The sequence below is a fragment of the Thalassophryne amazonica genome, chromosome 13, assembly GCF_902500255.1.
Source record: "Thalassophryne amazonica chromosome 13, fThaAma1.1, whole genome shotgun sequence".
In the NCBI taxonomy this organism is placed as follows: domain Eukaryota; kingdom Metazoa; phylum Chordata; class Actinopteri; order Batrachoidiformes; family Batrachoididae; genus Thalassophryne; species Thalassophryne amazonica.
In genome coordinates this window covers 31,134,047-31,158,966 of record NC_047115.1, presented here as the reverse complement: position 1 = coordinate 31,158,966, position 24,920 = coordinate 31,134,047, and the positions used below count along the sequence as shown (strand labels likewise).

Sequence of the window (24,920 nt, the reverse complement as noted above, 5' to 3'; positions counted from 1 at the left end):
ACCTGTTATAGTAAAATGGCGCTAAATATTTATATTAAACATCCTCAAACTCTGACAACTCTACATCCTTGCATGTAAAAATTTGCTTCAATTAACAAAACTTAAATGGCTTGTTTTAGACACCCACTGACACCGAATACCCCACATTCCAGCCTTGAGTTCCTTCCTTCAGAAAGCTGGAGCGGCAAACAGCAGTTCCCTTCTAATGAAAGCAATAGACACAGAAACAGTTCACTTCTTAAGCAGCTTTCACACTTGGCCAAGTTTGCGTCATAACGGTCCAACTTACAAGCCGGTGGACCTCTGCTGTGCTTGTCCAGCCGTATTTGGCACCAAGTTCTCCCGAGCAGGCACACCGCTTGGTAAAAATCGGGTAATGTAGTTTTCTTTTTTCCCTGGAACTCAGTCAGACTTTCAGCCACCTTGGGTGACTCTCACTTGGCTCAGAATGACCCGGGTCAGGCCTGATGCATCTTGCCCTAATTCTGATCAAATTTGATGTACAATCTGTGCAAACAAATACTAAAATCTTGATCTCTTGGGGTAACTTTTTTCGTGCTTGGTATGAAAATCACTCACTAACTTGTGCCAAGCCTGCATCAGGTCACCCTGAGTGAGGTCAAGCTCAGGTAAATTTTGAACATGTTCCAAACTTTTTTCCAGCTTGTGCCGAGCCACACCAAGTAACATACTGAGAACACCCATAAATCTTTTATACAGTCCTGGAACAGCCAATATGAAGCCCATGTCTGGGTATCTGCATGTTGACAGCATTACTGTGTGATGTAAGAAGCCTGAATACACCCTTCTCTTCAAGTCTGACCAGCTAAGCTAACAGGCTAACCTTGGTTTGGTTGTTTATTAAATCATATTTTTGGGGACTGTGCAGTGTTTCTCATGATGATTTGCTTTGGTGTGGACATTAAAAGTTATGAGCTGCTTATTTTCTCAGTAGTCATGCATTAAGTGTACCTAACAGATGAAGCTACTGGCAGCTGCTAACAGTGCTAATGCCGTTAGCATACAGCATTATAACCAACGAGAATTTCACTCTTAGATGATCCATTAGGACACTGAGCTACCACAGTGAGAGGCGAAGCCACTGTCGGTCAAAGTGACCACGCCCCCATATTTACAGAACTTTATGGCTTAAAACATCTTAAACAAAGAAGTTTGAAAAAATTCACCCCTGTACAGTTGACACGGAGGAGGAAACCATCTGTTGAGACCAAAACCTATGGACTCCTATGGGAATGTGCTCTGTTTTGGAGCCAGCATCAAGCAGCCAATCGTAGACCTACAACTTTTTGTACTTCCAGTAGGGCTTCATTTAATGCCATCAAAGTTTACTGTTTAGGGAAATGCACACTGCATGTGTGTGTTTAGTTCTGTGACACATCAATGACTATAACTATTGCAAATTTAATTAAATTAATTTAATTAGCTTATAATGTGCCAAATCACAGCAAAAGCTGTCTCAAGGCGCCTTACATTGAACAATTCAACATAAAATTTAAATAAATAATTAAAAATGAATTAAAAAAAAAAATTCAAATACATAATTAAAAATAGAAGTAAAAGAATAAAACAGATAACAAAATACAAGGTCTGTTAGAAAAGTATCCGACCTTTTTATTTTTTGCAAAAACCATATGGATTTGAATCACGTGTGATTGCATCAGCCAAGCTTGAACCTTCGTGCACATGCGTGAGTTTTTTCACGCCTGTCGATTGCGTCATTCGCCTGTGGGCAGGCTTTGAGTGAGCACTGGTCCTCCCCCCTCGTCGGATTTTCATTGTGAGGAAAATGTCTGAACGGCTGGAGCAGCGCTGCATCAAATTTTTCCAGAAACTGTGAGAGACAGCCAGGTGGACACCATTCGGAAAATTCAGATGGCTTTCAGGGACGATTTTATGGACATCACACAGATTAAGGAGTGTTACAGCCAGTTTAAAGACGGTGCACAATGGCGGAGGGCGCGCCGCGCTCCGAGTGGCGATCATCAGGCTGAAACGACCAGATCATTTCCAAACTGAATGCTGTGTTGATCCGGGACGTCGTCTGACTACCAGAGAAATGGCAGAAAAGGTGGACATCAGCACTTTTCCAGCACATTCCACTGTTAAAGGAGATTTTGTCATGAAAACAAGAGCGGAGGAATTTGCCACGGAGCCGCTAATGGCGCGGAACGAAAGCACCTCCGTGTTGGTCTCAAAGGACATGTTGTGACATGCCCAGATCTTCGGCAATTTCTCGGATACTCACTCGACTGAAAAGCCACCCAAAGCCGTCTGAATCTTCCGAATAGTGGAAAAGCTGGGCATGTCCCGTGAGACTTCCAACACGGAGGTGCTTTTTGTTCTGCACCATTACGCGGCTCCATCCTGACGCGCGAATTCCGCCGCACGTCTTTCATTACAAAATCTCCTGTAACAGTGTAATGTGTCGAAAAAGTGGTATGTCCACCTCTCTTGCCATTTCTCTGGTAGTCAGATGACGTCCCGGAGCAACACAGCCTTCACTTTGGAAATGATCTGGTCGTTTCAGCCTGTCGATGGCCGCTCGAAGCGCGGCGTGCCCTCAGCCGCTGTGGGCCGTCTTTAATCCGGTTGTAATGCTCCTTAATCTGTGTGATGCCCATAAGATCTTCACCAAAAGCCATCTGAATTTTCCGAATGGTTTCCACCTGGCTGTCTCTCACAGTTTCTGAAAAAATTTTGATGCAGCAAAGCGGCAGTTGCTCAGCCATTTTCCTGACAATAAAAATCCGCCAAGGGGGCTGTACCACTCCTCCCACAATGCGTGCTCACAGGCGAATGACGCAACCGACAGGCGTGAAAAAATTCACGCATGCGCACGAAGGTTCAAGCTTGGCTGATGCAATCACACGTGATTCAAATCCATATGGTTTTTGCAAAAAATTAAAAGGTCGGATAGTTTTCTAACAGACCTCGTAAAAACTATTCATAAGAAAGAGAATAAAAATGGGTTTTCAGTCTTGACTTAAAAATGTCCACGGACTCTGACTGCCTCACGGTTGCAGGAAGACTGTTCCACAGGGTGGGTGCACGATGAGAAAAGGCTCTTTGACCTACTGACTTCTTCTTCACCCTGGGAACACAGAGAAGTCCCGCATCCTGCGGCCGCAAAACCCGGGCCGGCACGTAAAGTTCCACCAGATCAGCCAGATAAGATGGCACCAGTCCATGAACACTTTATAAGTCAATAACAAAACCTTAAAATCTGCTCTCACAGAGACAGGGAGCCAGTGCAAAGATGGCAAAATGGGTGTGATATGTTCAGACCATCTGCTACGTGTCAAAAGTCTGGCGGCATCGTTCTGAACCAGCTGAAGAACCCTAATGCTGGACTGCGGTAACCCTGAAAATAGAACATTACAATAATCTAGTCTAGAAGAAACAAAAGTATGAATCAGGGTCTCAGCATCAGCCACAGACAGGATGGGGCGGAGCCTCGCTATATTTCGCAGGTGGAAAAAAGCAGTCCTAGTAACATCCCTGATGTGGAGGTCAAAAGACAACGTGGGATCAAAAATTACCCCAAGGCTCCTCATTTTGTCCCTATGATGTATGACACACAAACCCAGGCCAAGGACCAGCTGGTCAAACTGATGCCGATGTCTCGCTGGACCAAGAACCATCATTTCAGTCTTATCAAAGTTTAAAAGTAGGAAGTTACTAGACATCCAACTTCTCACTGATAGAAGACAGTCCTCTATTTTATGGGTTTTTATGGGAGTGAGATTTCCCGCAGTTATCAGCATGTATCACCAGCATAACAATGAAAGGCAATCCCAAAACTCTGCAGTATATGCCCAAGGGGCGCTACATACCCAAATCACACCAAAATGTACTATGTTACAAAAGGGAGCATTTATTCTTAAAGAAACAAGCACAAAGCAAACCATTAAGTTTTTAAATATGTTCGATGTTTCCAATGAAGACCACCAGATGGCTATTGTCTCACATATCTTAGTAGCCCCTGCAGTTGCTGCTTGTAGCAAAGCATTTTAATGTTTACCTCAACTTAAAAAAAAAAAAATTCTATACAAGGAGGCAACAATACCCTGGCTGCTGGAACAACAGTCTGTCAAAGGTTTCAAAGGCTTAAAAAAGTGACATTATCAGCTCCTGCTAATTTTTTTTTTATTTACCTCTGTAAATCATGTTGCATTTGCAAACCTAATCTATTTCCATGTTCTGTCCCACAATTTTGCGCACTCGGGTGGACAAACCCCAAATTGCATATTCATGAAGACAAATAGGGCAGCAAAGCACGTCCTTTGACTGCTGGGATAGGCGTGACCCTTAACTGGAGTAAGTGGTTGAAGATGAGTGAGTGAGTAAAGGCAAATATACTAAATGGACAATATGCCTATTTTCACATTGGAAAGACAGTCCTCAGTGCGCTTTGTTTGTTAACCAGCATACTTTTACTTTTGCATGTGCTATGTTGTTTGTGCATGTTTTTACACATTTAAACCTTTTTTCAATCAGGTTCTTAATGGTTGCTGAAAATGAGGATGATACGCCCTCTTTAATTTAAACCATTCTTTAATGAATTATTAACTTTATTTTCTTGTACGTTTCAGGGGATCCTGGAATTAAAGGTTCGGAAGCAGAATACTTTCTACTATTCTTCACATTTATTATATTTTATTAAAACATTTCTCACCTGATGATTTGTGTCCACAAATTTGTGTTTTTGCTTGTTACAGGAGAGGCTGGTTACCCTGGTGAGATTCTTACCTTACATATTTAAATCATTTTTCATAATTATTAATGTTTTGTCTAAAATCAGTAATGGCACTTTACTTACACACTGATGTTTGACCCCAGGTGCTCCTGGTTTACTCGGTCACACTGGTCCTCCAGGTCCTAAAGGACAGAAGGGCAATATGGGTACAGAGAGCCTTTGCTTTTAGTGATGTGCTTTCAGGACACGGTTTTATTTAGTGTGTGAGCGTGTACAGTAATGTTCAGAATAATAGTAGTGCTATGTGACTAAAAAGATTAATCCAGGTTTTGAGTATATTTCTTATTGTTACATGGGAAACAAGGTACCAGATTCAGTAGATTCTCACAAATCCAACAAGACCAAGCATTCATGATATGCACACTCTTAAGGCTATGAAATTGGGCTATTAGTAAAAAAAAGTAGAAAAGTGGGTGTTCACTATAATAGTAGTGTGGCATTCAGTCAGTGAGTTCATCAATTTTGTGGAACAAACAGGTGTGAATCAGGTGTCCCCTATTTAAGGATGAAGCCAGCACCTGTTGAACATGCTTTTCTCTTTGAAAGCCTGAGGAAAATGGGACGTTCAAGACATTGTTCAGAAGAACAGCGTAGTTTGATTAAAAAGTTGATTGGAGAGGGGAAAACTTATACACAGGTGCAAAAAAGTATAGGCTGTGCATCTACAATGATCTCCAATGCTTTAAAATGGACAAAAAAAAAAACCAGAGACGCGTGGAAGAAAACGGAAAACAACCATCAAAATGGATAGAAGAATAACCAGAATGGCAAAGGCTCACCCATTGATCAGCTCCAAGATGATCAAAGACAGTCTGGAGTTACCTGTAAGTGCTGTGACAGTTAGAAGACGCCTGTGTGAAGCTAATTTATTTACAAGAATCCCCCGCAAAGTCCCTCTGTTAAATAAAAGACATGTGCAGAAGAGGTTACAATTTGCCAAAGAACACATCAACTGGCCTAAAGAGAAATGGAGGAATATTTTGTGGACTGATGAGAGTAAAATTGTTCTTTTTGGGTCCAAGGGCCACAGACAGTTTATGAGACGACCCCCAAACTCTGAATTCAATCCACAGTTCACAGTGAAGACACTGAAGCATGGTGGTGCAAGCATCATGATATGGGCATGTTTCTCCTACTATGGTGTTGGGCCTATATATCACATACCAGGTATCATGGATCAGTTTGGATATGTCAAAATACTTGAAGAGGTCATGTTGCCTTATGCTGAAGAGGACATGCCCTTGAAATGGGTGTTTCAACAAGACAATGACCCCAAGCACACTAGTAAACGAGCAAAATCTTGGTTCCAAATCAACAAAATTAATGCCTCGCAGATGTGAAGAAATCATGAAAAACTGTGGTTATACTGTATAACTAAATACTAGTTTAGTGATTCACAGGATTGCTAAAAAAGCAGTTTGAACATAATAGTTTTGAGTTTGTAGCGTCAACAGCAGATGCTACTACTATTGTGAACACCCCCTTTTCTACTTTTTTTTTTTACTAATAGCCCAATTTCATAGTCTTAAGAGTGTGCATATGATGAATGCTTGGTCTTGATGGATTTGTGAGAATCTATTGAATCTACTGGCACCTTGTTTCCCATGTAACAAATAAGAAATATACTCAAAACCTAGATTCATCTTTTTAGTCACATAACACTACTATTATTCTGAACACTACTGTATGTGTTTAAATGTCTGATCAGGTGACGATGGACTGGAGGGCCCACAAGGTCTCCGGGGCCGTGACGGCATAGCAGGCCCCAGAGGTGAACCAGGACCTCCAGGCTTTGGAGCAAAAGGTGACAAAGGTGAGGGGAGTAGCTACTGTTCTTACTGACATTTCACTGTAGAATTCAGTGAGGATGTGGACCAACTGAATCTCATGTCTTTGGTTTATGTAGGTGCTCCTGGAGATCCTGGCATTATGGGACCTCCTGGACCAAAAGGTGAGCTGATTCTGAATAACTTCATTCCCACATCTGTTTTTAAAGTTTATTTACATCCATGCAAATTGGACTCGTTCCATTTAGTCTGGCTTTTGGTGTACATTTTTACCAATATACAAAATTACTTTCTTTCTACATTGTGCCAAAATAAATTCAAAGGCGTGCATTCAACTGATTCTTTACATTCTTATAATACTACTACTCTATCTCTGATTAAAAAAAATTAAAGGCACTGAATTGCTGTCCTGCTATGAAACATATTGAGTGGTCATTTCCTCTAGGTCAAAGGTCAAAAGAGGACTTAAGGTCATTTTAATGAATAATGTCTGATTGGGGGCAGCATGATGGATTAGTGGTTAGCACTGTTGCCTCACAGCGAGAAGGTCGTGGGTTCAATTCCTGTGGCCTTTCTGTGTGGAGTTTGCATGTTCTCCCCGTGTTTGCATGGGTTTCCTCCGGGTGCTCCGGTTTCCTCCCACATCCAAACACATGCGGGTTAGGTGGATTGGAATCTTTAAAATTGTCCTGAGGTGTGTGTGTGGGTGTGTCTGTGTTTGTTTGTGTGTTTGTGGCCCTGCGACAGACTGGCGTCCTGTCCTGGGTGTACCCCGCCTCGCGCCCTATGACTGCTGGGATGGGCTCCAGCCCCCCGCGACCCGAAACTGGATTAAGCGGTAGTAGATGGTTAACGTAACTGGATTAAGCAGTAGTAGATGAATGAATGAATGTCTGATTGGATCAAATACAATGCAAAAAACTGAAACACTGAAGTTAATTAGATTTATTTTGTCAACCGGTTCAACAAAATTACATTTGGTTTCTTAAAAGCAAAAATAATAAGTTCACCCAACTAAATGAACTTTGATTGTTAAACACAAAAAAATTAACTTAACAAACACGTGCATTAAGTGAACTGACAACAAAAGGTTTATATAAAGTGCACAACCCACCTCACTGAGTAACTTTAAAACAACAAATCTGCTCTCAAGCTTTATTGGTTGATTAAATCTGAGTAGTGGATGAATTTGTTTTTGGCTCTGCCATGTAAATGCTCCTGTTTCTGAAATCATGTTACATTCGGATCTGCAGAAACATGTATCTTGCAAATGTTTTGCCACCAAAATTAAGACCATGGACATTATGCCATCTTATTGCATGGTAGTTGGTCTGTGCACTGGCCCCGTTAGCTGTTTTCTTATCTATGCTTTAATTGTTACATTCCTCAGGATCTTAGTTCTACGTTGATTCTATGGGCTAAGTTAAAATATAGTGCCGAGAATGTTTTTGCAAATGTAGGTCTAGTTTTGCTGGAACAGCTCACATACCTCAAGTGTTGAATGCAATTGCTGTACATGCATAAGATGTTTTTTTTTTATTAATGTGTGATAGAGCAAAACCTAACAGAATATAATCCATATGTTTCAGTAATATTAATGCAAATAAACAGCTTCTGCAACAAAAGGCTACATCTGGAAAGAAATGGTGTATAAACTACAAGCTACACTAGATGGCAGTATAGAGTCATCTAATAAAACCTAATCAGTGTCCATGCTGTTGAGTAAAAAATCTGCAAACTAGAGCCCCGCACTCGTAGAGTGCAAACCTCCACCAACACTAGTTTCCAATTCCACAGATTTTTACCTTGAAAAAAATTTCCAAGGTCAAAGTCCTGCCAGAAGTGGCTTTTCATATTTCATGTGATCAAATGTGAGGAGTTTTTTTATTATTATCATCATCATCATCATCATGAAGTGGTATAGAGGAGGATTTTCTTAAAAAGAAGACCTGAAAGTTTAGCTACAAATTGCCAGAAGGTACATTTGAGATGCAAGTCTAGATTTGATCTGTTTTGGTGAAAGAATATCCTTCTCCGCTATACTCCACTTTGAAGCTAAGAGTGGTGATGCAAAATGCAAAATTTGCACTGTGCACAATTTCTCCAGCCACATAAGCCTATAACTTCTTCTGGGCTGTCTGGGTGTCTTGGTGGCTTTCCTCACTCTTCTCCTTCTTGCACAGTCACTCATTTTTTGAGAACTGTCTACATGCAGATTTACTATAGAGTGCCATACTGTTTGCATTTCTTCATAACTGATGTAAATAAAGCCCAAGACATATTCAGTGGAAGCTTCACCATCAGAGAGCCTCATCCACAACTACCACAAAAGACTCCAAGCTGTTATTGATGTTAAAGGGGGCAATACATGGTATTAAGAACAGGGGTATGTAAACTTTTGATCAGGGTCATTTGGGTAGTTTCTGTTGTAATTATACGAGTAAACACAGTTGTTTGACAATAAATTGCTTCACCCAACCACTAGCCATGAGTGACAAAAAAAGTTTTTGTGTTATCATTCATTGAAAAATGGCCAAAAAAAACAAACAAACAAAAAAAACCAACATAAATTCAACCAGGGTATGTAAACATTTGAGAACAACTGTACATTAAGCCTACATCCAGAAAAAGAGCAAAATGTTTGGAGTACTGCCACAATAGATGTGAAATGACTAGTTGGATTTGTGACATATAAAAATAGATCATCTGCATATAGAACAATGTTCTGCACTCCCACGAGTCACGCGCAGAAACAACGAAGAGGTTCTGAGACTTACTGATAGTGGCTCTATTGCTAAAGCAAAAAGTAAAATGGAAAAGGGACAACTTTGACGTGTACCACATGACAGAGTAAACTACTCAGACTTTTACATTATTAGTACAGACTTAAGCTGGGGAGAGAGGGTGGGAGTATACAAGAGATGAATCCATGAAACAAATCTATCATCAAAACTAAATTTCTTCAGGACTGCGAAAAGGTACTCCCATTCCACTCTATGAAATGCTTTGTCAGCATCCAATAAAATTACCACTTCACTGATATTACTACGGTGGTTGGAGTACAATGTATTGAAAAGGGTGTGTATATTTAAAAAAGAATGCCTTCCTTTGATAAAACCAGTGTGTTCATTTAATATAATTGAAGGGAGGATTCAATTTAAATGAGACACTAACTTATTCATTTTTGCTGCAGGTGCTCTTGGACTCTTTGGGCCTCAAGGTCAGTACCAGCCTCCACTGGCTCATGAAGACCAGTGAAGTAAAGCCATGATCATCTACTCTCTTGAATGTTATCTCAGATTTACTCCTGGACATAATACATGAATTATTCTTACAGGTCAACCAGGCCCTCAAGGTTTCCGTGGTGAGGCAGGTCCACCTGGACCTAAAGGTAGGTGCCATAATTTAGACTTCATTAGGGTCAGTAAATGCATCTAAACACAATCTAATCAATGTTTGCTTTAGGTGACCTTGGTGACAAAGGTCTGAGAGGTCCACCAGGTAAATAGTACTTTGTGAATTTAGCTCTTTGCCTCACTTTCAAATGACCATGCATGACAGAGTTGTCCTAACCTAGTTTCTCAACCACTCAGGTGAGCCTGGTTTACCAGGAATGCCAGGGCTTCATGGATCCAAAGGCTCAATGGGTGAGTACAGGGACCCAGTTTACATCTATGTTTGGCCCGAGAGATGCATTACATTGTTTTTACAGTACAACTGAACGTTGCCACCAAAACCATGGTGACGTGAATTGAACTGAGTTGGCAGGCTGCAGCTATACCAGCAAGTGGCTGCCATTATTTAGTTCAACTCTCTGGATGGGCAGAAACCAAAATAAGATTAATTGCTACCCTCAAAATAAATATGCCATAAAAGGTCAAGGAACATGCCCTGATGCCATATACATTACCACATCCACTACCCTCCTATGAAACCTGTGTACCATAACACTTGCCTTCAGCTTCTTCCCCATTTCACTCAGGGTTGCCTCAGCAGGTGATTTGGCACAAGTTTTACACCAGATACTCTTCCTGACACAACACCACATTACATGGAGAATGGGCAGGGTAGCCTTGAACCAGGAACCTTCCACTCTGGAAACAAGTGCATTTCACTGCATGGCCACCGACAATGCCAAGGTTTTTAAGGAAGGAAGGAAGGAAGGAAGGAAGGAAGGAAGGAAGGAAGGAAGGAAGGAAGGAAGGAAGGAAGGAAGGAAGGAAGGAAGGAAGGAAGGAAGGACAGGTGGACGGATGGACGGACAAAAGAATTTTGTTTTTAATTTAACCTTTATTTAACCAGGTTAGTCCCATTGAGATTGAGATCTCTTTTGCAAGGGAGACCCAGGCAATTATAAAGTTTCCAATTCACCTAACCTGCGTGTCTTTAAATAACCAAAGAAACCAAAGAAAGAAAGAAAGGTAGGAAGAAAGAAAGAAAGAAAGAAAGAAAGAAAGAAGAAAGAAAGAAAGAAAGAAAGAAAGAAAGAAAGAAAGAAAGAAAGAAAGAAAGAAAGACATCAGTACAGGTACATTTATGATTTGAACTTAGGGCAATATTCACAAAAGAAAAGCAGACATTTGGAATTAATAATAAATTCTATGTGGTTGAAACTCTCACTTGTGAGGGTGGTAAGAAATGATGACAAACTAAAAGCTATATATAGAGAGAGAGAGAGAGAGAGAGAGAGAGAGAGAGAGAGAGAGAGAGAGAGAGAGAGAGAGAGAGAGAGAGAGAGAGAGAGAGAGAGATATGTATGGGGCTGTACAAAAAACAAAACTGCTGCCGTCTTGAGTTGAATTCTAAACTAACAATAAGTAAGAGCTTCATTTAGCCAAGTTAGCATGACTTGCGTATTTATGTATATTAATTTTTGATTTGTTTTGCTCTCGACTTCAGGGCCTCCTGGACATGATGGAGCAAAAGGATCGAGAGGTAAATGAGTAATTATACGCATTAGTGAGAGTTGTTCACTGTAAATCTTATTTCAGCGCTAATACAGACATCTTGTTGCCATGGCATCACTGTTGTCATGCAGCAACCTAGCAACTCCAACCTTTTTCTCATTTTTTAACTTCACTTCGAAGGATAGCCATCTCTATTTCTAATTCTTTGCTTTCTTGAACAAGTGTTTTAGAGGCAAAATACTGTATTTTTGTCCTAACTCAAGCCATAAGTGATCTTTATATTTTCTTCTCTAAGGTGACCAAGGGCCTTCTGGGCCCCCTGGAATCAGGGGTCCTACTGGGCCTCCTGGAGATGCTGGTTTACCAGGTAAACTTACCCCAGTTATCTCATTTACAAAACCTTTCTTTCAAATAAAACTATCATTGCTGTTAGTGAAACGTTTGAATATAATAATTTCTCTTTGCAGGAGTTCCTGGGCTTCAAGGACCACCAGGTACCACACATTGTGGTTTTATTTTAAACAGGATTTAAACAGTTTGTTGAACAAATTCTTCACTTTTATTGTTATCAGCACTCAAAACCAAATTTTTGCTTTTAGGGACTGCAGTAAATCACATTCAGAACACTTTTGTGTTTGTTTTTGTTTGTTTTGCTGCTGATGTGTAGCTGATGTTGTTTGTGTCTGTTTTTCAGGTGAACCAGGTGGACCCGGAAGATTCATTAGTGCAGGTAAAAGAAAATTATTATACTTTTACAATAATCGGGTTTTCTTTGTTAATACTGTGAGACGTTCTAATCATCATTTTTATTCTGCAGCTGGCTCTAGCACTGTGGGTATCCCTGGACCCCCTGGGCCAGCTGGTCCTCCTGGCCCTCCAGGAGTTCCAGGATTATCAGGTCTTCCATCAGCTCATTTCCACCAAACAAGTCATGTTGTTGCATCTGTTTGTTGTTTTGTTTATTAGCTGGATTGCTTAAAAACAAATAAACAGTTTCCACTTTAACATAGAGAAACTACTCGATGCTATCCAAGCAAGAATTTATTAACCATTGGTCATTATCTGGATGAAAGCCTGTGCATAAATCATCACATTCCTAAATTTCACAAGATGAGGCATTTTTAATATATATATCAATAAGCAACAGTGACATTTGTGCCCAGTAGACAAATGCCTTGGAAAAAAAATTACAATTTCATTTCAAGCTGTATGTACCTTCAAACACATCTGTTCCCAATTTACATTCATGCGATAAGATTATTCTCTGCAACAAACCTAGACATGTCCAGCAGGTGGCAGACACGTATATAGTTTGTTGAGGCTTTTCCAAAGCCTCGGAATACCAAAGTATGTCTATACTTCTCCGCTGCATGGAACTATGTGTAATTAACAGCAATTACAGACTACTTCTGTAACACAACAGCATGAAACTGTAGTCTTCTCCTCTGGCACTAGGGTTGCCAGGTCTGTATTTAAAATACCTCATGGTCAATCAATACAAGAATTCTAAATATACTCCTGGCAAATCATATCATACCCAACCTACAAACAACATCAGTCAATCAATCAATCAATCAATCAATCAATCAACCTACAGCAATACTTCAAATGTTGTACAATTTTGTGGAAAAACTGGAAACTGCAAATCTGGCAACTCTGTCCAGTACTGATGTGATTCAGAGTACAACCTCTTGGAAGAAACCATAAGGAAAGGCAGTGTGACTTTATATATATACACACACACACACACACACACACACACACACACACACACACACACACACACACACACACACACACACACACACACACACACACACACACACACACACACACACACACACACACACACACACACACACACACACACACACACACACATTTTATAATACATTTTGCCTATAACATAAAATGATCATTATAATCATTATGATCATTATAAATACACATGATTAACACAATAATAATGAAAAAAACTAAAAAAATGAGTATGACACTTGGAGGTCTAGATCTGAGCATTTGGTTGTGTTGCTTTATCTCCTCAGGTCCTATTGGTCCAGCCGGTCTGCCTGGCCCTGCTGGTATGTCCACGAGTTGTACATTTTGAAGATCACCAAGTGAGCACTTTTCCAGAGCCTCACATGTGCTGCACTTTTCTTTTTGTTGTCACAGGTCCTAAAGGTGACAGAGGATATAAGGGAGATCAAGGAGACCCAGGAATAACTGTGAGAACATCTGAAACAATAAGCTCATCGCAGGCAGAGCGTGAGAACCTTTTTACAACAGTTATAGGGGAAACCGGGGCACAGTGGATCAGAAATGTTGTTTTGTGGTAGCATTAACACATTATGCATAGGTTTAGGTCATTCTATTGTGGATTTAATACAGCAAGTTATTGCTTATAAGGCTGTGTTATTTATTTCTCCCCAAGTGTAATTTACAATTGTTTAAAATCGATTTTAAAATGTCTGATTCACTGTGCCCCGGACACTAATTCATGGGGCACATTGACTCAACTTAGAATATAATAAACACGATTATAAAGACTTCTTCAAAATTATTAAATATATGCTGATGCATATGCAAATTATAATCCAGCAAACTGGCTATGTAATGTGTGTGTGTGTCTTATATAGTGATATAAGTCCTATAGAAACTATTATAAATACAACTGTCATAATTTCTGTTCAAACATGAACAGTTGTTTATATGGATGGATGGATGGATGGATGAGATTTATTGTCATTGTCATTACAAGTGCAACAACAACGAGATTACGTCCACACTTAAATTGCCACAGACAAGATACAACAATTGTTACTTGTTTACCGTAATAATGGCACACATCAGAATTAAGACAACACATATACATTTGACATTGTTTATTGTGCACTAAACTTGAAACAGTCCGTTTTCCGAATTGAGGTGATGTGAGTGTGTGGTAGCTGCAGCAACAGGAGTCGCGCCGCCTCCAGCTTGGGTGAGACGGGGAGTTACAGCAGCTAGAGCCATGCTGCACAGCCGGAGGGGAAGGGAGTGGCATGAGCGGGGGCTGGGATGGGGTGTGTGATGGGGGCAGGAGGGGAGGTAGGGGGTGGGGGGTGGAGCATGCTTCAGTCTTTGTCCATGTGTGAGTCAGTTTCTGTCCTTGTGTACTGGAGTTAGAGAGATAAGGAGGCAGCCAGTGTTCCCCAAGGCCGTAGAGATTCTTCTGGAGGAAAACAATGGGGCATTTTATCTTCAGAGGATGATAAGCCTGCTGTGTTTGTGGTTGAGCAGTGAAAAACACTTGTACAGTCTCACATGAACAAACCAGATCCCAAATTTTGAATATTCCCCGGTCTCTGAAATCTTCATCTCCATCTGCAAGGTGCGCATTTGCTCCGAGATGCCATCCAATTTGCTTCTGAGTTCAAGGGTTAACGCAGTCTGAGAATGCATCGCCTTGCCCAACTCATTAATCATGACGGACAAGTGAGGGGTCGTGGTTTTGGCAGCAGCCGTCTTGCCAATTTTCTGGTAGGTCAGGGCAGCACATAAGCTAATAAATACCAGCTCTCCTACTATGAATCCAAATATGAATAAATCCTCAACATCCTCCACAGAGATAGGCGGAAAGCATGCGACTCACTACGTCTCCCAGGCGTTGAGAACATAGCCCGCAGGATAGGTTCCATCTGGGCACGCAGGGTCCCCCGGCCCTGATCTTCTTGTAGAAAAAATGGTGTCAATAGCATTCAGAGACCAGCAGATCAATTCCATGGTTAATCCAATATAGTTTGAAGAATTCACAGCCTGGTGAAGTAGGGACTTTGAAGGTTGGAGCAGAGATAGAGGAGAGAGGAGGAGATGCGACCGCCCTTGCCGGAGTCCCAAGCTATACACACACACACACACACACACACACACACACACACACACACACACACACACACACACACACACACACACACACACACACACACACACACACACAAAGTATAGAAATAATTCATGAAAAATAAATGTATAAGCTTCAACAAGTAATATTTGTCATCCACTTGATACTGGGGCTTAGTAAATCACTTTATAGACTGATTCACTGTGCCCCGGGTGCATGTGACACACATGAGTCATGTTATCAAATAGGTGATAGCCTGGAGAAGACATAACACATGCTCATCAGTTGGACAGGATAGTCTTCTAACTAATAACAATTTTTTGGGCCACCTTTCCTCTGTTGTTAGAAATAAATGCAAAGACACTCACATCCACAAAGTTTACTTTTGATAGGAAAAAACTGACTTCACTTGCCACTTAGTTTTACCCTTAATGTATCCAAAAGCAAAACATTAATTTATAAGGGGGATGTCTTTATGCATAAAAATATGGCATAAGTGCTACAAATATATATGTAGTTTTGCAGATATATTGTAGCTACAAGGCTCACTTTGCCCCGTGATTCACCATGGCCCGGTTTCCCCTACACATACCGCACATGCGCACTGAATGAATATATAAAATAAGTGAGTATAACTTTCTTTTTTTACCTGTGTTTTAGGGCAGTATGGTTCTGCTAGCACCACAGGACTTCCTGGCCCTCCTGGACCACCAGGTCCACCTGGACGTCCTGGTAAATACACAATGCTTTTGTGCAGTATAGTCAAAGTCAACAATATTACCCCCACCCCCTGCCCTCAGCCCTCCTTTTTAAACAATAATTTGGGTTCTCATGCCAAGTTTATATCGAGTAATAAATGACAATTTGTGGTCAACATTAGGGGATTCACGTCAAGGACCTCCTGGGCCTCCAGGTCCACCGGGTAAGTACTTGAGCATATAATCAGCCATTCCAGATCAATTATTGGTCGATTAGTGTTATGTGAAGCTAGTTTAATGATTTTTTTCAAATTTGGTTATCGTTCCTTTTCAGGCTATGGCAGGCCAGGACCCAAAGGGGAGAAAGGAGACGCTGGAACGTTTGTATCTTCTGGTAAAATCCCAAACACTTTTGGTAGTTTGTGTGGATAGTTGTGATGTTGCATTTACAGTAAACCTTTGAAGACCACATCGGTAATTATCACTGTTCTTCCTACAGGAGCAGTCTATGCTGGACCACCAGGACCACCTGGGCCGGCTGGACCAAAGGGATCCACAGGTAATACAGTTTTAAAATAAACAAACAAGCAAACAAACAAAAAACTTCCTTGCATTTCATTTTAACTACTTTATGGTGACATTTCTGTCTTTGTTATAGGTTCTCCTGGACCAAGGGGTTACCAAGGTAACTGTCCATCAATTTGTATCTTATTCCAGAGGTGGGAGTAAGTCACCATCAAGTCACTCTCAAATCGTGAATCATCAAGTCCCAAGTCAAGTCTAAAATCATAATTACCACCAATTGTTTTCAAGCTGACTTGAGACTTGACTTGGGACTTGCAGATTGATGACTTGAGAATGACTTGACAGTGACTTACTCCCACCTCTGTCTTATTCATCTAATGTTTTGTTGTTGCATGTAGCCGTGTTAATGTTGTACAAACTGTGATATCACAAGAGCATGCTACATACATTTAACATAAATATCTGACTTTGTGTCCCAGGTGAACCAGGTCAGCCAGGAAGACCAGGAAGTTCTGAGAGAGGTCAGACATATTTCATCACCAGTTGCTGTGTTGTTCTTTTTAATAAACTTGTGTCTTGTTCCAAAAGTTACACAACTTCAAGGCAGAATCGAACAGAGAAGGACTTTGTTACAAGAAAACAGATAAAACCTAGTCTCGAGTCTCCCATATGCCCTGTGATAAGCTACAGCTGAAATTGCCCGTCTTAATAATTTTAGACATCTTAATATGAAGAAAATTTTATTTTACGTTTGTGTCATATAATTTTTTTTTTAAATGTGCAAAACTCTGAGGGTCCACAAACATTTGCCTGCCAATGTAGTACAGTATACAGTTTTTTTCTGGTTACAGTAACTACTTATGGTGAGGGACGCGTGTTACAAGGACCTCCAGGGCCACCTGGACCTCCTGGACATCCAGGTCCACAAGGACCTAAAGGTAAAGCCAACAAGATAATAAACATTTCTACAAACAGCTGTCGATTTTCACTTCTGCAATGTTTGCTTTGTGGAATTCAATTGACAATAGTGATTTTCTTGTTCAAGGGGATACTGGGGCTCCTGGTATTTCTGGTTCTTCAAGAGGTAGGAATAAAAATCCATTTATCCATCATTTATTGCAATAATACATTCTTTTTTTTTTTTTTTTTAAAGATCTTGTTCTATTATGGATAAGCAACAATAATATTGAAGTCCCAGTATCAGTTTGAATGTCTTTGCCTTATTTTACTCAGGCTCCATCTCCGTCACCTCAGGGCCTCCTGGTCCCCCAGGTCCTCCTGGCCCCCCAGGCTCCTTCTCTTCTTCATCTGAGATGCGACAGTACCTCTCTGACTATTTAAGTAGGAGTCTCTGTGTTCAAAGTCTCTCAGCAGTCCAGTGTACAGTCTCAAAATATCATGTTTTGTCCTACTCAGGTCGAAGCAGACAGTCTGGCCTTCCTGGGCCTCCAGGTCCACCGGGGCCTCCAGGAATTCCTGGAACCTACTCAGGATCTTTGGAGGATCTCTCTACTCGGATCATTGCCTACCTGCAGCGTAAGTCTGATTTTCCCCAGAATGTCAAAGATTTTGAGAAATACTTATTGTCAGCAGGAGGCCGGTAATTTTTAAAACAGTAGAAGAGACTTCATTGTACCATTTCAGGTTCAGGATCAGCCTCAGGACTTAACATTGGTGTTCAGGGTCCACCAGGACCACCTGGCCCTCCTGGCCCCAGCTCTGGATCGCTATCGATCAGCAGTCTCATCGCTATGCTGCAGAGTAAGTCCAAAGAATGTCTGTGTCTCTGTATCAGCGAGCAAACAGTTTAACATTAACATGTTTAACAACTTAATGCCAAAAACAATAGAACAAGATTCACTGTTGGATTGACACCTTATAATAATAGTTCCAGACGATTCAGTAGACTAAAAGTTGTTGATTTGTTGTGATCTGCTCAGGAGATGATGTGAGGAGATATGTCACAGGCCCACCAGGACCACAAGGACCACCAGGGCCACCAGGGGCATCAGGACGAACTTTAGAAAGTTATAGTGTAGAGCAAGTTGCCACATATGTCTTCCAAATGATGAATGGTATGTTCTGGTTTCATGGCAGAAAATTCTGGTGCTACTTCATGTTTCTGAATCCTTGATTTAGGATCTTATGTTTTAAAAAATGCTTCCAAACTTGGTTGTCTTTTCAGAGAAAGGGATTTCTCAAGGTCAGCCAGGTCCACCCGGCCCTCGTGGGCTTCCAGGTCCACCAGGTTCTGGTTTCTCAACCGCAGCTATCGACTATTCTGTATTGATGAGAAGTAAGATAAAGATTCGAGATTTGCCCTTTGACAGAAAGTGATGAGGTTTCAGCTCGACACAAACAATTTTACTTATTGCTTGAATAGGCAAATGCTGTATTCTTCACTAAAACCATGACACATTCCTTGCAATTAGCATGGCAGGCCTAGGCACACTGGAACCACACAGTTAGTGAATGAGTTGGTCTGCAGAATGTCTATCAGTAAAATCCACTGCATATTCAGCTTTGAAATTTTGGATTCTGATAGATACATATGAGGACAAGTCAATCTCCTGTTGTGGGCCATGTTGGCATCATTAAACCTAATAATTTGCAACTATTGTTACCTTATTTTCCAGTCACAGTTTTTTACTAGTTTGAGAGGTCCTACGACCTATACTTTGATGTGACATAATTATTTTTTTTTTTAAAATGCATTCTTTAATAATAATGATTTCTATAGGGCTTTCCCAGTGATCCACACACTAAATAAAATAAAGTTCAATAGTACAACAATAAACACCAATAACAAAGTACACCACAACAATCCTGTGGGTCAGCAATCCTTGTTCATCTGTATTTTTTTTTTATCCATACCACATCAAATTACATTAAATATGTTGTCCATCACACAATTACTTGTTCATCTCAATTATGTTTGGAATTTAACCATCCTTATAAGTAACAGCACAGGCTGTGGTGTGCACATACGACACTGTGTTCCTGTTCATTGTTAAACTCTCTCCCATTTGTTAAAAAAATTAGTTCCACATACAGACTACAGTGGACTTTATATATATTCTTCTTCAAAACCCCCCCGTTTTTTTTACAGGGTGACTTGTACTTCATAAAATATGACTATTAAAGTAGGGATGTTGGCACAGTGGGACATATCTGGGTTTGTTCAGGCAGGCACATGTAAAGTAGGCCTTTTGTTTGCATGCAGTTTATGAAACCTTGTTGCTAATTACAGGGACCTGATGGTGTTCCAGTTGTTCACTTTCTTTTGTGTTTATACTGTGATTCACTTTCACAGATTCAGATTTCCGCTCATGGATTACCTCTACTGTGCAGCAAGGTCGTGCTGGTCCTCCTGGTGTTCCAGGTCTGCCTGGCCCTCCTGGCCCCCAGGGGCCGCCAGGAGTAACCACTTCCACTGTGTATGGCTCAGGAGGTCGTGGGTACAGTTTGGAGGAGATTCAGAGACACTTGCAGAGTGAGTGTGGTAGAGGATTTGAATAAAATGTTTATGTACGATATTCATGTTCATTAAAACTACATAATGCAGACGAGTTGCTCAACTGTTTGTCAGAACAATGTCAATAAAGTTATCATATTGCTGTAATGGGTACGTTTAGTCAGTTTATTAGTTATGCACGGTGAGTTGATGGAGTATATACGCTGCAGAAATGTTCTGTGTCTGATTATTTTGGTAGCGGAGAAACACTTCATCGCTGCTTGTGCTAAAATGACATTGATATTTTCAGTGATTCAAAGTAAAATATTACCACAGTGGCTTTACCTAAATGTTAGATAATAAATGCAATTTGGGCAAATTCTGAATACAATATACAGCAGAATGGGGAAACTAAACCTATATTTATATATACATTTATATTATACTATATATTATATTATACATTTATAAGAATAGATAGAATGTGTGGCTAGGGATAGTGCCAAAATTTCTTGTTGGTTCTATAGATTTGTGTTAACTTGCAACACTACCCCAGATTATTTCAAAACCTCTAGAACATTGTTCTGGAATCTGTATCAAAAGGAAGATATCACAAGCAGCACTAAATGGGGCTACATCATCGACTGATTCAAAACAAATGCTTCATAATGTTCCAGTGAAGGACTGAACGTCCCAGTTTTTTTTTTGCCTTCATATTTAAAGGCTCCAGTCACTGTAGGGTCTGATTGCACGTGAGCATATACACTGCTTGTTTATAAGGCATTCAATGAAATTCAATATACTATGAACAAGACATAAAAACATGCCATAGTGAAGCTCATCATAAACAGTTTTGACATTGTATCATAATAGGTTTGAATCACCTCAAGTGATCTGGGTAGTCCTGTCTGTTTTTGAGCAAGATACTGAACCCCAAATTGCTCCTGACATGCACATCAGTGCCTCGTATGGAACTTCCCAGCATCGCTTTGTGAATTGGAGATATGAAACATCTCATGGAAAGTCACTACATAAGTCCACTTGTTTCAGTTTACAGTCTACCAACAGTGACAGACTGGGTGGGTAAGAGTTCATTACCGCAAAATTTAAAGGAAGTAAAGTTACTGTATTTCAAATCTTTTCAGGTTCTGGCTTCAGAGGTCTGCCTGGTCCTCCTGGTCCTCCAGGCCCACAGGGACCACCAGGCAGTTACAGCGGATCAGTTTCCTACAGTGGAAACTTCCCTCGGGAGACAGTCCGTATTGCGCTGCAGGAGTATCTGAACAGTAAGCTCACACTCCCAGGAAACACACTCAGTGCTCAGACTTTCATATCAAATATATTCATTGATACAGCTTCTCAGCTGAATGTTGGAACTAAAAATAAACTTTTCTACTTTTGTCTCAGGTGACAGTGTCCGCAGTGCCCTGATTGGTCCTCCAGGACCTCAAGGACTCCAAGGGCCAAGGGGTCAAAAAGGCGATCGTGGTGACCCAGGTTACATCCAGGGCTCCAGGCAGAGCCAGAGCTACTCTCAGGGTGAGTCTCGTGCTGACCGCTATGAGATTGATGTCAACAAACTGACGGAGACAATGGACTACTCCAACGTCGCCATGAAAGTTACAGACTACATCAAGAGTGAGTCAATTTGAGAGCTTTTTCTTCTTCTTGCAGTCTATTGAAGCAATGTGGATGGCTAACATTTGTACTAGTAGCCTGATGAACCCAATGAAATGTGGGATATCAGAGGAAGATCATATATAGGTACAGTTCCTCTTAAAATGCCGCTCATTATAAAGTTTTAATTCTCTTGATCTGTAGAGCAGGTAGCTCTGTGGGGTAGGGGCTGGACTATCAATATATAGACCAGGGTTGAATTCCAGGTCTGAGCCCACCCAGCTGAAAATTGGGTACCACGTGCGATGGACTAGTGTGCCATCTAGTGGGAGTCATAGACTCTCATACTCTGGTATTCTGCGATAAGCACTGACCTTGTGTTGGGCTTGCTTTACCTGCTCTTCTACTCTTGATCAGAGGGCTTCTTCGTAGAAAGTATCTATAATAGCCAAGTGGCTTCTGTGTATGCGTCACAGAGAAACTGGGGAGAGCTAACATTTGCCGTTTGGTATGCTTATGTATTTTGGGTCAAGTATGAACATGTGAAAACGGAAAGTTGATAGGACTAATATTTTTGGAGAAATTAGGTATATTAGCTAACGACAGTGAACAATGGACATTGTACTGCAATGCACCATGTTGTTAGTGTTAACAGTGTTAGTGCTATTGATTTGTGTTTTTGCAGTTCAGTTGGGAAATGCACTGTGTTTGATAACTTCCGCCACTGTCTCTGTTTGTGGGTGTGTAAAAATAAAAGCACCTGCTTGGGACAGAATGCAGAAAAGACAAAAAGCTCTGGGTTTTCATTCTTCCGCATAGCTCTCCACAATATATTAAAAGACAAGTGGCATCTGTGTATGTGTGCAAGCGTGTGTGTACCTTCGATCACAGACAAACTGGGGAGAGCTGACATTTGCTGTTTGGTATTACATATATTTTGAGTCAAGGATGAACGCCACCAAAGCAGAACATTGATAGGACTAATATCTTTCGAGAAACTACAGATACTAGCTAGCAACACTGGACAATGGACATTGATAATTACATTCTGGACTCACATGCCATCCCAGGAGGGGCAATAATCATCTATATAGTAAAAGTGTCTGTGTACGTGTATGTGTGCATGTGTGATTTTATTTAGTAAGTACAATGTAAGTACATAATATAATTGTAAATATGTTAAAAATACATCAATGACAAAACGCGTATTTCCATTGTGGTCCATTTAAAAAAAAATCAATGACAATAGAAGTAATAAATAAAACATTATTACTGATATTATCCTTTAAAACGAATGTACCGCTGACATGTTTAATAGATACACTGAAATTACAGCTGACCGTTTGTCCTTCAAGAGCACAGTGTTTTACCCTGTGCGTACTGTGGTGCACAAAAACTCAAGCTGTTAATGCTCAAATGTTCATGCATTCAACTGTAAAATTGCAGCAACAATGAAAATGGTTTTGTGCAGACTACATGATCATAGTTCTGTAATGTCACCACCCTTCTTTAGACCAAGGCCTGCTGCAGGACTATCTGGTTGATGGCCCATGGAGGACACATGTGAGGGCGATTCAAGGACCTGCCGGTCCACCAGGACCTCCCGGACCACCTGGCTACAGCCGCGTCTTTGCAGCCTACAGCAACCTCACAGCTGACCTCATGGACTTCTTCAGAAGTGAGATCCAGATTTAGTTTTCCACACAGTGGGATAAACTTGACAGCAGTGAACTTATGCAACTGGATGGAAAATTTAGCTTCATAACCACTAAATCTGCATTTTTATTTATTTATTTTTTTCTACTTTTCTTGTGCAGCCTATGGCACCATCCCTGGCCCTCCAGGAATACCTGGTCAAAAAGGAGAAAGAGGCTACCCAGGACCCAAAGGAGAAAAGGGTACATTTTAGATAACTTGCTGAGGGTGTGAACTGAGCAATTATTTTCCCTTTTTACAGTTCGTACAAAGCATGCTGGCTATTACATCAACAAGGTTGCATCTTGTTACTGTGGACACATTTTGTTTTTGTCAACATAAGTAGTTTATGGAATACACTTGATACTAACACCATAGTTGTCCCTTGTGGAGTAGATGAGCTGGTTGGATTTTAGGGTTATTTGGTATGTGTAGTTGCATATTAATAAGAATGATTTGTGTCTCTTGTGAATACAGTGAATCAGTAATGTGATACATTTGATACTTAACCTTAGGTTCCCACCCTGGGGTGTAGATGATTACTTTTATTTTAGGGTTGTTTGATAAATACATATTTGCATGCTAATGAGAATGAAGTGATTTCTCTCAGGTGAGTAACAATCAATTCAATCAATTTTACGTATTTATATAGCGCCAAATCACAACAAACAGTTGCCCCAAGGCGCTTTATATTGTAAGGCAATACATGGTACACACTCGGTACTTGGACTATGTAGATGATTACTTATAATTTAAGGTTGTTTGGTGCATGTTTGTACATTAAAGACAATAAAGTGATTTATCTTGCAATTATGGTTACCCATTAACAATATGTAACATATGATACTTACACCATAAGTGTCCCTGGGGTGTAGATGATATATGCTTTATGGTTATTTGGTGCATAGATTTGCACATTAAGGAGAATGATTTCTCTTATGAATATGGCAACTCAGTAATATGCGACACTCTCGATACTTGTGTCCCTTGGGCTATAGATAATATGATTACTTATACAGTACTGTTCAGAATAATAGTAGTGCTATGTGACTAAAAAGATTAATCCAGGTTTTGAGTATATTTCTTATTGTTACATGAGAAACAAGGTACCAGTAGATTCAATAGATTCTCACAAATCCATCAAGACCAAGCATTCATGATATGCACACTCTTAAGGCTATGAAACTGGGCTATTAGTAAAAAAAAAAAGTAGAAAAGGGGGTGTTCACAATAATAGTAGCATCTGCTGTTGATGCTACAAACTCAAAACTATTATGTTCAAACTGCTTTTTTAGCAATCCTGTGAATCACTAAACTAGTATTTAGTTATACAGTATAACCACAGTTTTTCATGATTTCTTCACATCCGTGAGGCATTAATTTTGTTGGTTTGGAACCAAGATTTTGTTCGTTTACTAGTGTGCTTGGGGTCATTGTCTTGTTGAAACACCCATTTCAAGGGCATGTCCTCTTCGGTATAAGGCAACATGACCTCTTCAAGTATTTTGACATATCCAAACTGATCCATGATACCTGGTATGTGATATGTAGGCCCAACACCATAGTAGGAGAAACATGCC

General features: G+C 40.4%; 1 protein-coding gene across 9 annotated transcripts in view; it reads left to right on the top strand.

Moving 5' to 3' along the window:
* Nucleotides 1-24,920, top strand: part of col17a1b (collagen, type XVII, alpha 1b) — a 63,495-nt gene that overhangs the window by 36,339 nt on the left and 2,236 nt on the right. For 7 of the 9 annotated variants that reach the window (XM_034184194.1, XM_034184192.1, XM_034184189.1 and 4 more), the window contains 34 exons: nt 4,614-4,631; nt 4,740-4,757; nt 4,861-4,923; nt 6,486-6,590; nt 6,684-6,728; nt 9,758-9,784; nt 9,902-9,955; nt 10,030-10,065; nt 10,158-10,211; nt 11,464-11,499; nt 11,767-11,838; nt 11,939-11,965; nt 12,166-12,201; nt 12,289-12,369; nt 13,517-13,552; nt 13,644-13,736; nt 16,012-16,083; nt 16,232-16,273; nt 16,384-16,443; nt 16,549-16,608; nt 16,708-16,734; nt 17,054-17,095; nt 17,426-17,512; nt 17,620-17,658; nt 17,808-17,915; nt 17,991-18,110; nt 18,219-18,335; nt 18,515-18,649; nt 18,760-18,870; nt 19,888-20,067; nt 21,174-21,314; nt 21,436-21,666; nt 23,159-23,323; nt 23,463-23,543. In XM_034184194.1, coding sequence (XP_034040085.1) covers nt 4,614-4,631; nt 4,740-4,757; nt 4,861-4,923; nt 6,486-6,590; nt 6,684-6,728; nt 9,758-9,784; nt 9,902-9,955; nt 10,030-10,065; nt 10,158-10,211; nt 11,464-11,499; nt 11,767-11,838; nt 11,939-11,965; nt 12,166-12,201; nt 12,289-12,369; nt 13,517-13,552; nt 13,644-13,736; nt 16,012-16,083; nt 16,232-16,273; nt 16,384-16,443; nt 16,549-16,608; nt 16,708-16,734; nt 17,054-17,095; nt 17,426-17,512; nt 17,620-17,658; nt 17,808-17,915; nt 17,991-18,110; nt 18,219-18,335; nt 18,515-18,649; nt 18,760-18,870; nt 19,888-20,067; nt 21,174-21,314; nt 21,436-21,666; nt 23,159-23,323; nt 23,463-23,543 — 2,619 coding nt within the window. The remainder of the gene's footprint in view (nt 1-4,613; nt 4,632-4,739; nt 4,758-4,860; nt 4,924-6,485; nt 6,591-6,683; nt 6,729-9,757; nt 9,785-9,901; nt 9,956-10,029; nt 10,066-10,157; nt 10,212-11,463; nt 11,500-11,766; nt 11,839-11,938; nt 11,966-12,165; nt 12,202-12,288; nt 12,370-13,516; nt 13,553-13,643; nt 13,737-16,011; nt 16,084-16,231; nt 16,274-16,383; nt 16,444-16,548; nt 16,609-16,707; nt 16,735-17,053; nt 17,096-17,425; nt 17,513-17,619; nt 17,659-17,807; nt 17,916-17,990; nt 18,111-18,218; nt 18,336-18,514; nt 18,650-18,759; nt 18,871-19,887; nt 20,068-21,173; nt 21,315-21,435; nt 21,667-23,158; nt 23,324-23,462; nt 23,544-24,920) is intronic. The other 2 variants (XM_034184191.1, XM_034184196.1) reach the window with 2 other exon arrangements.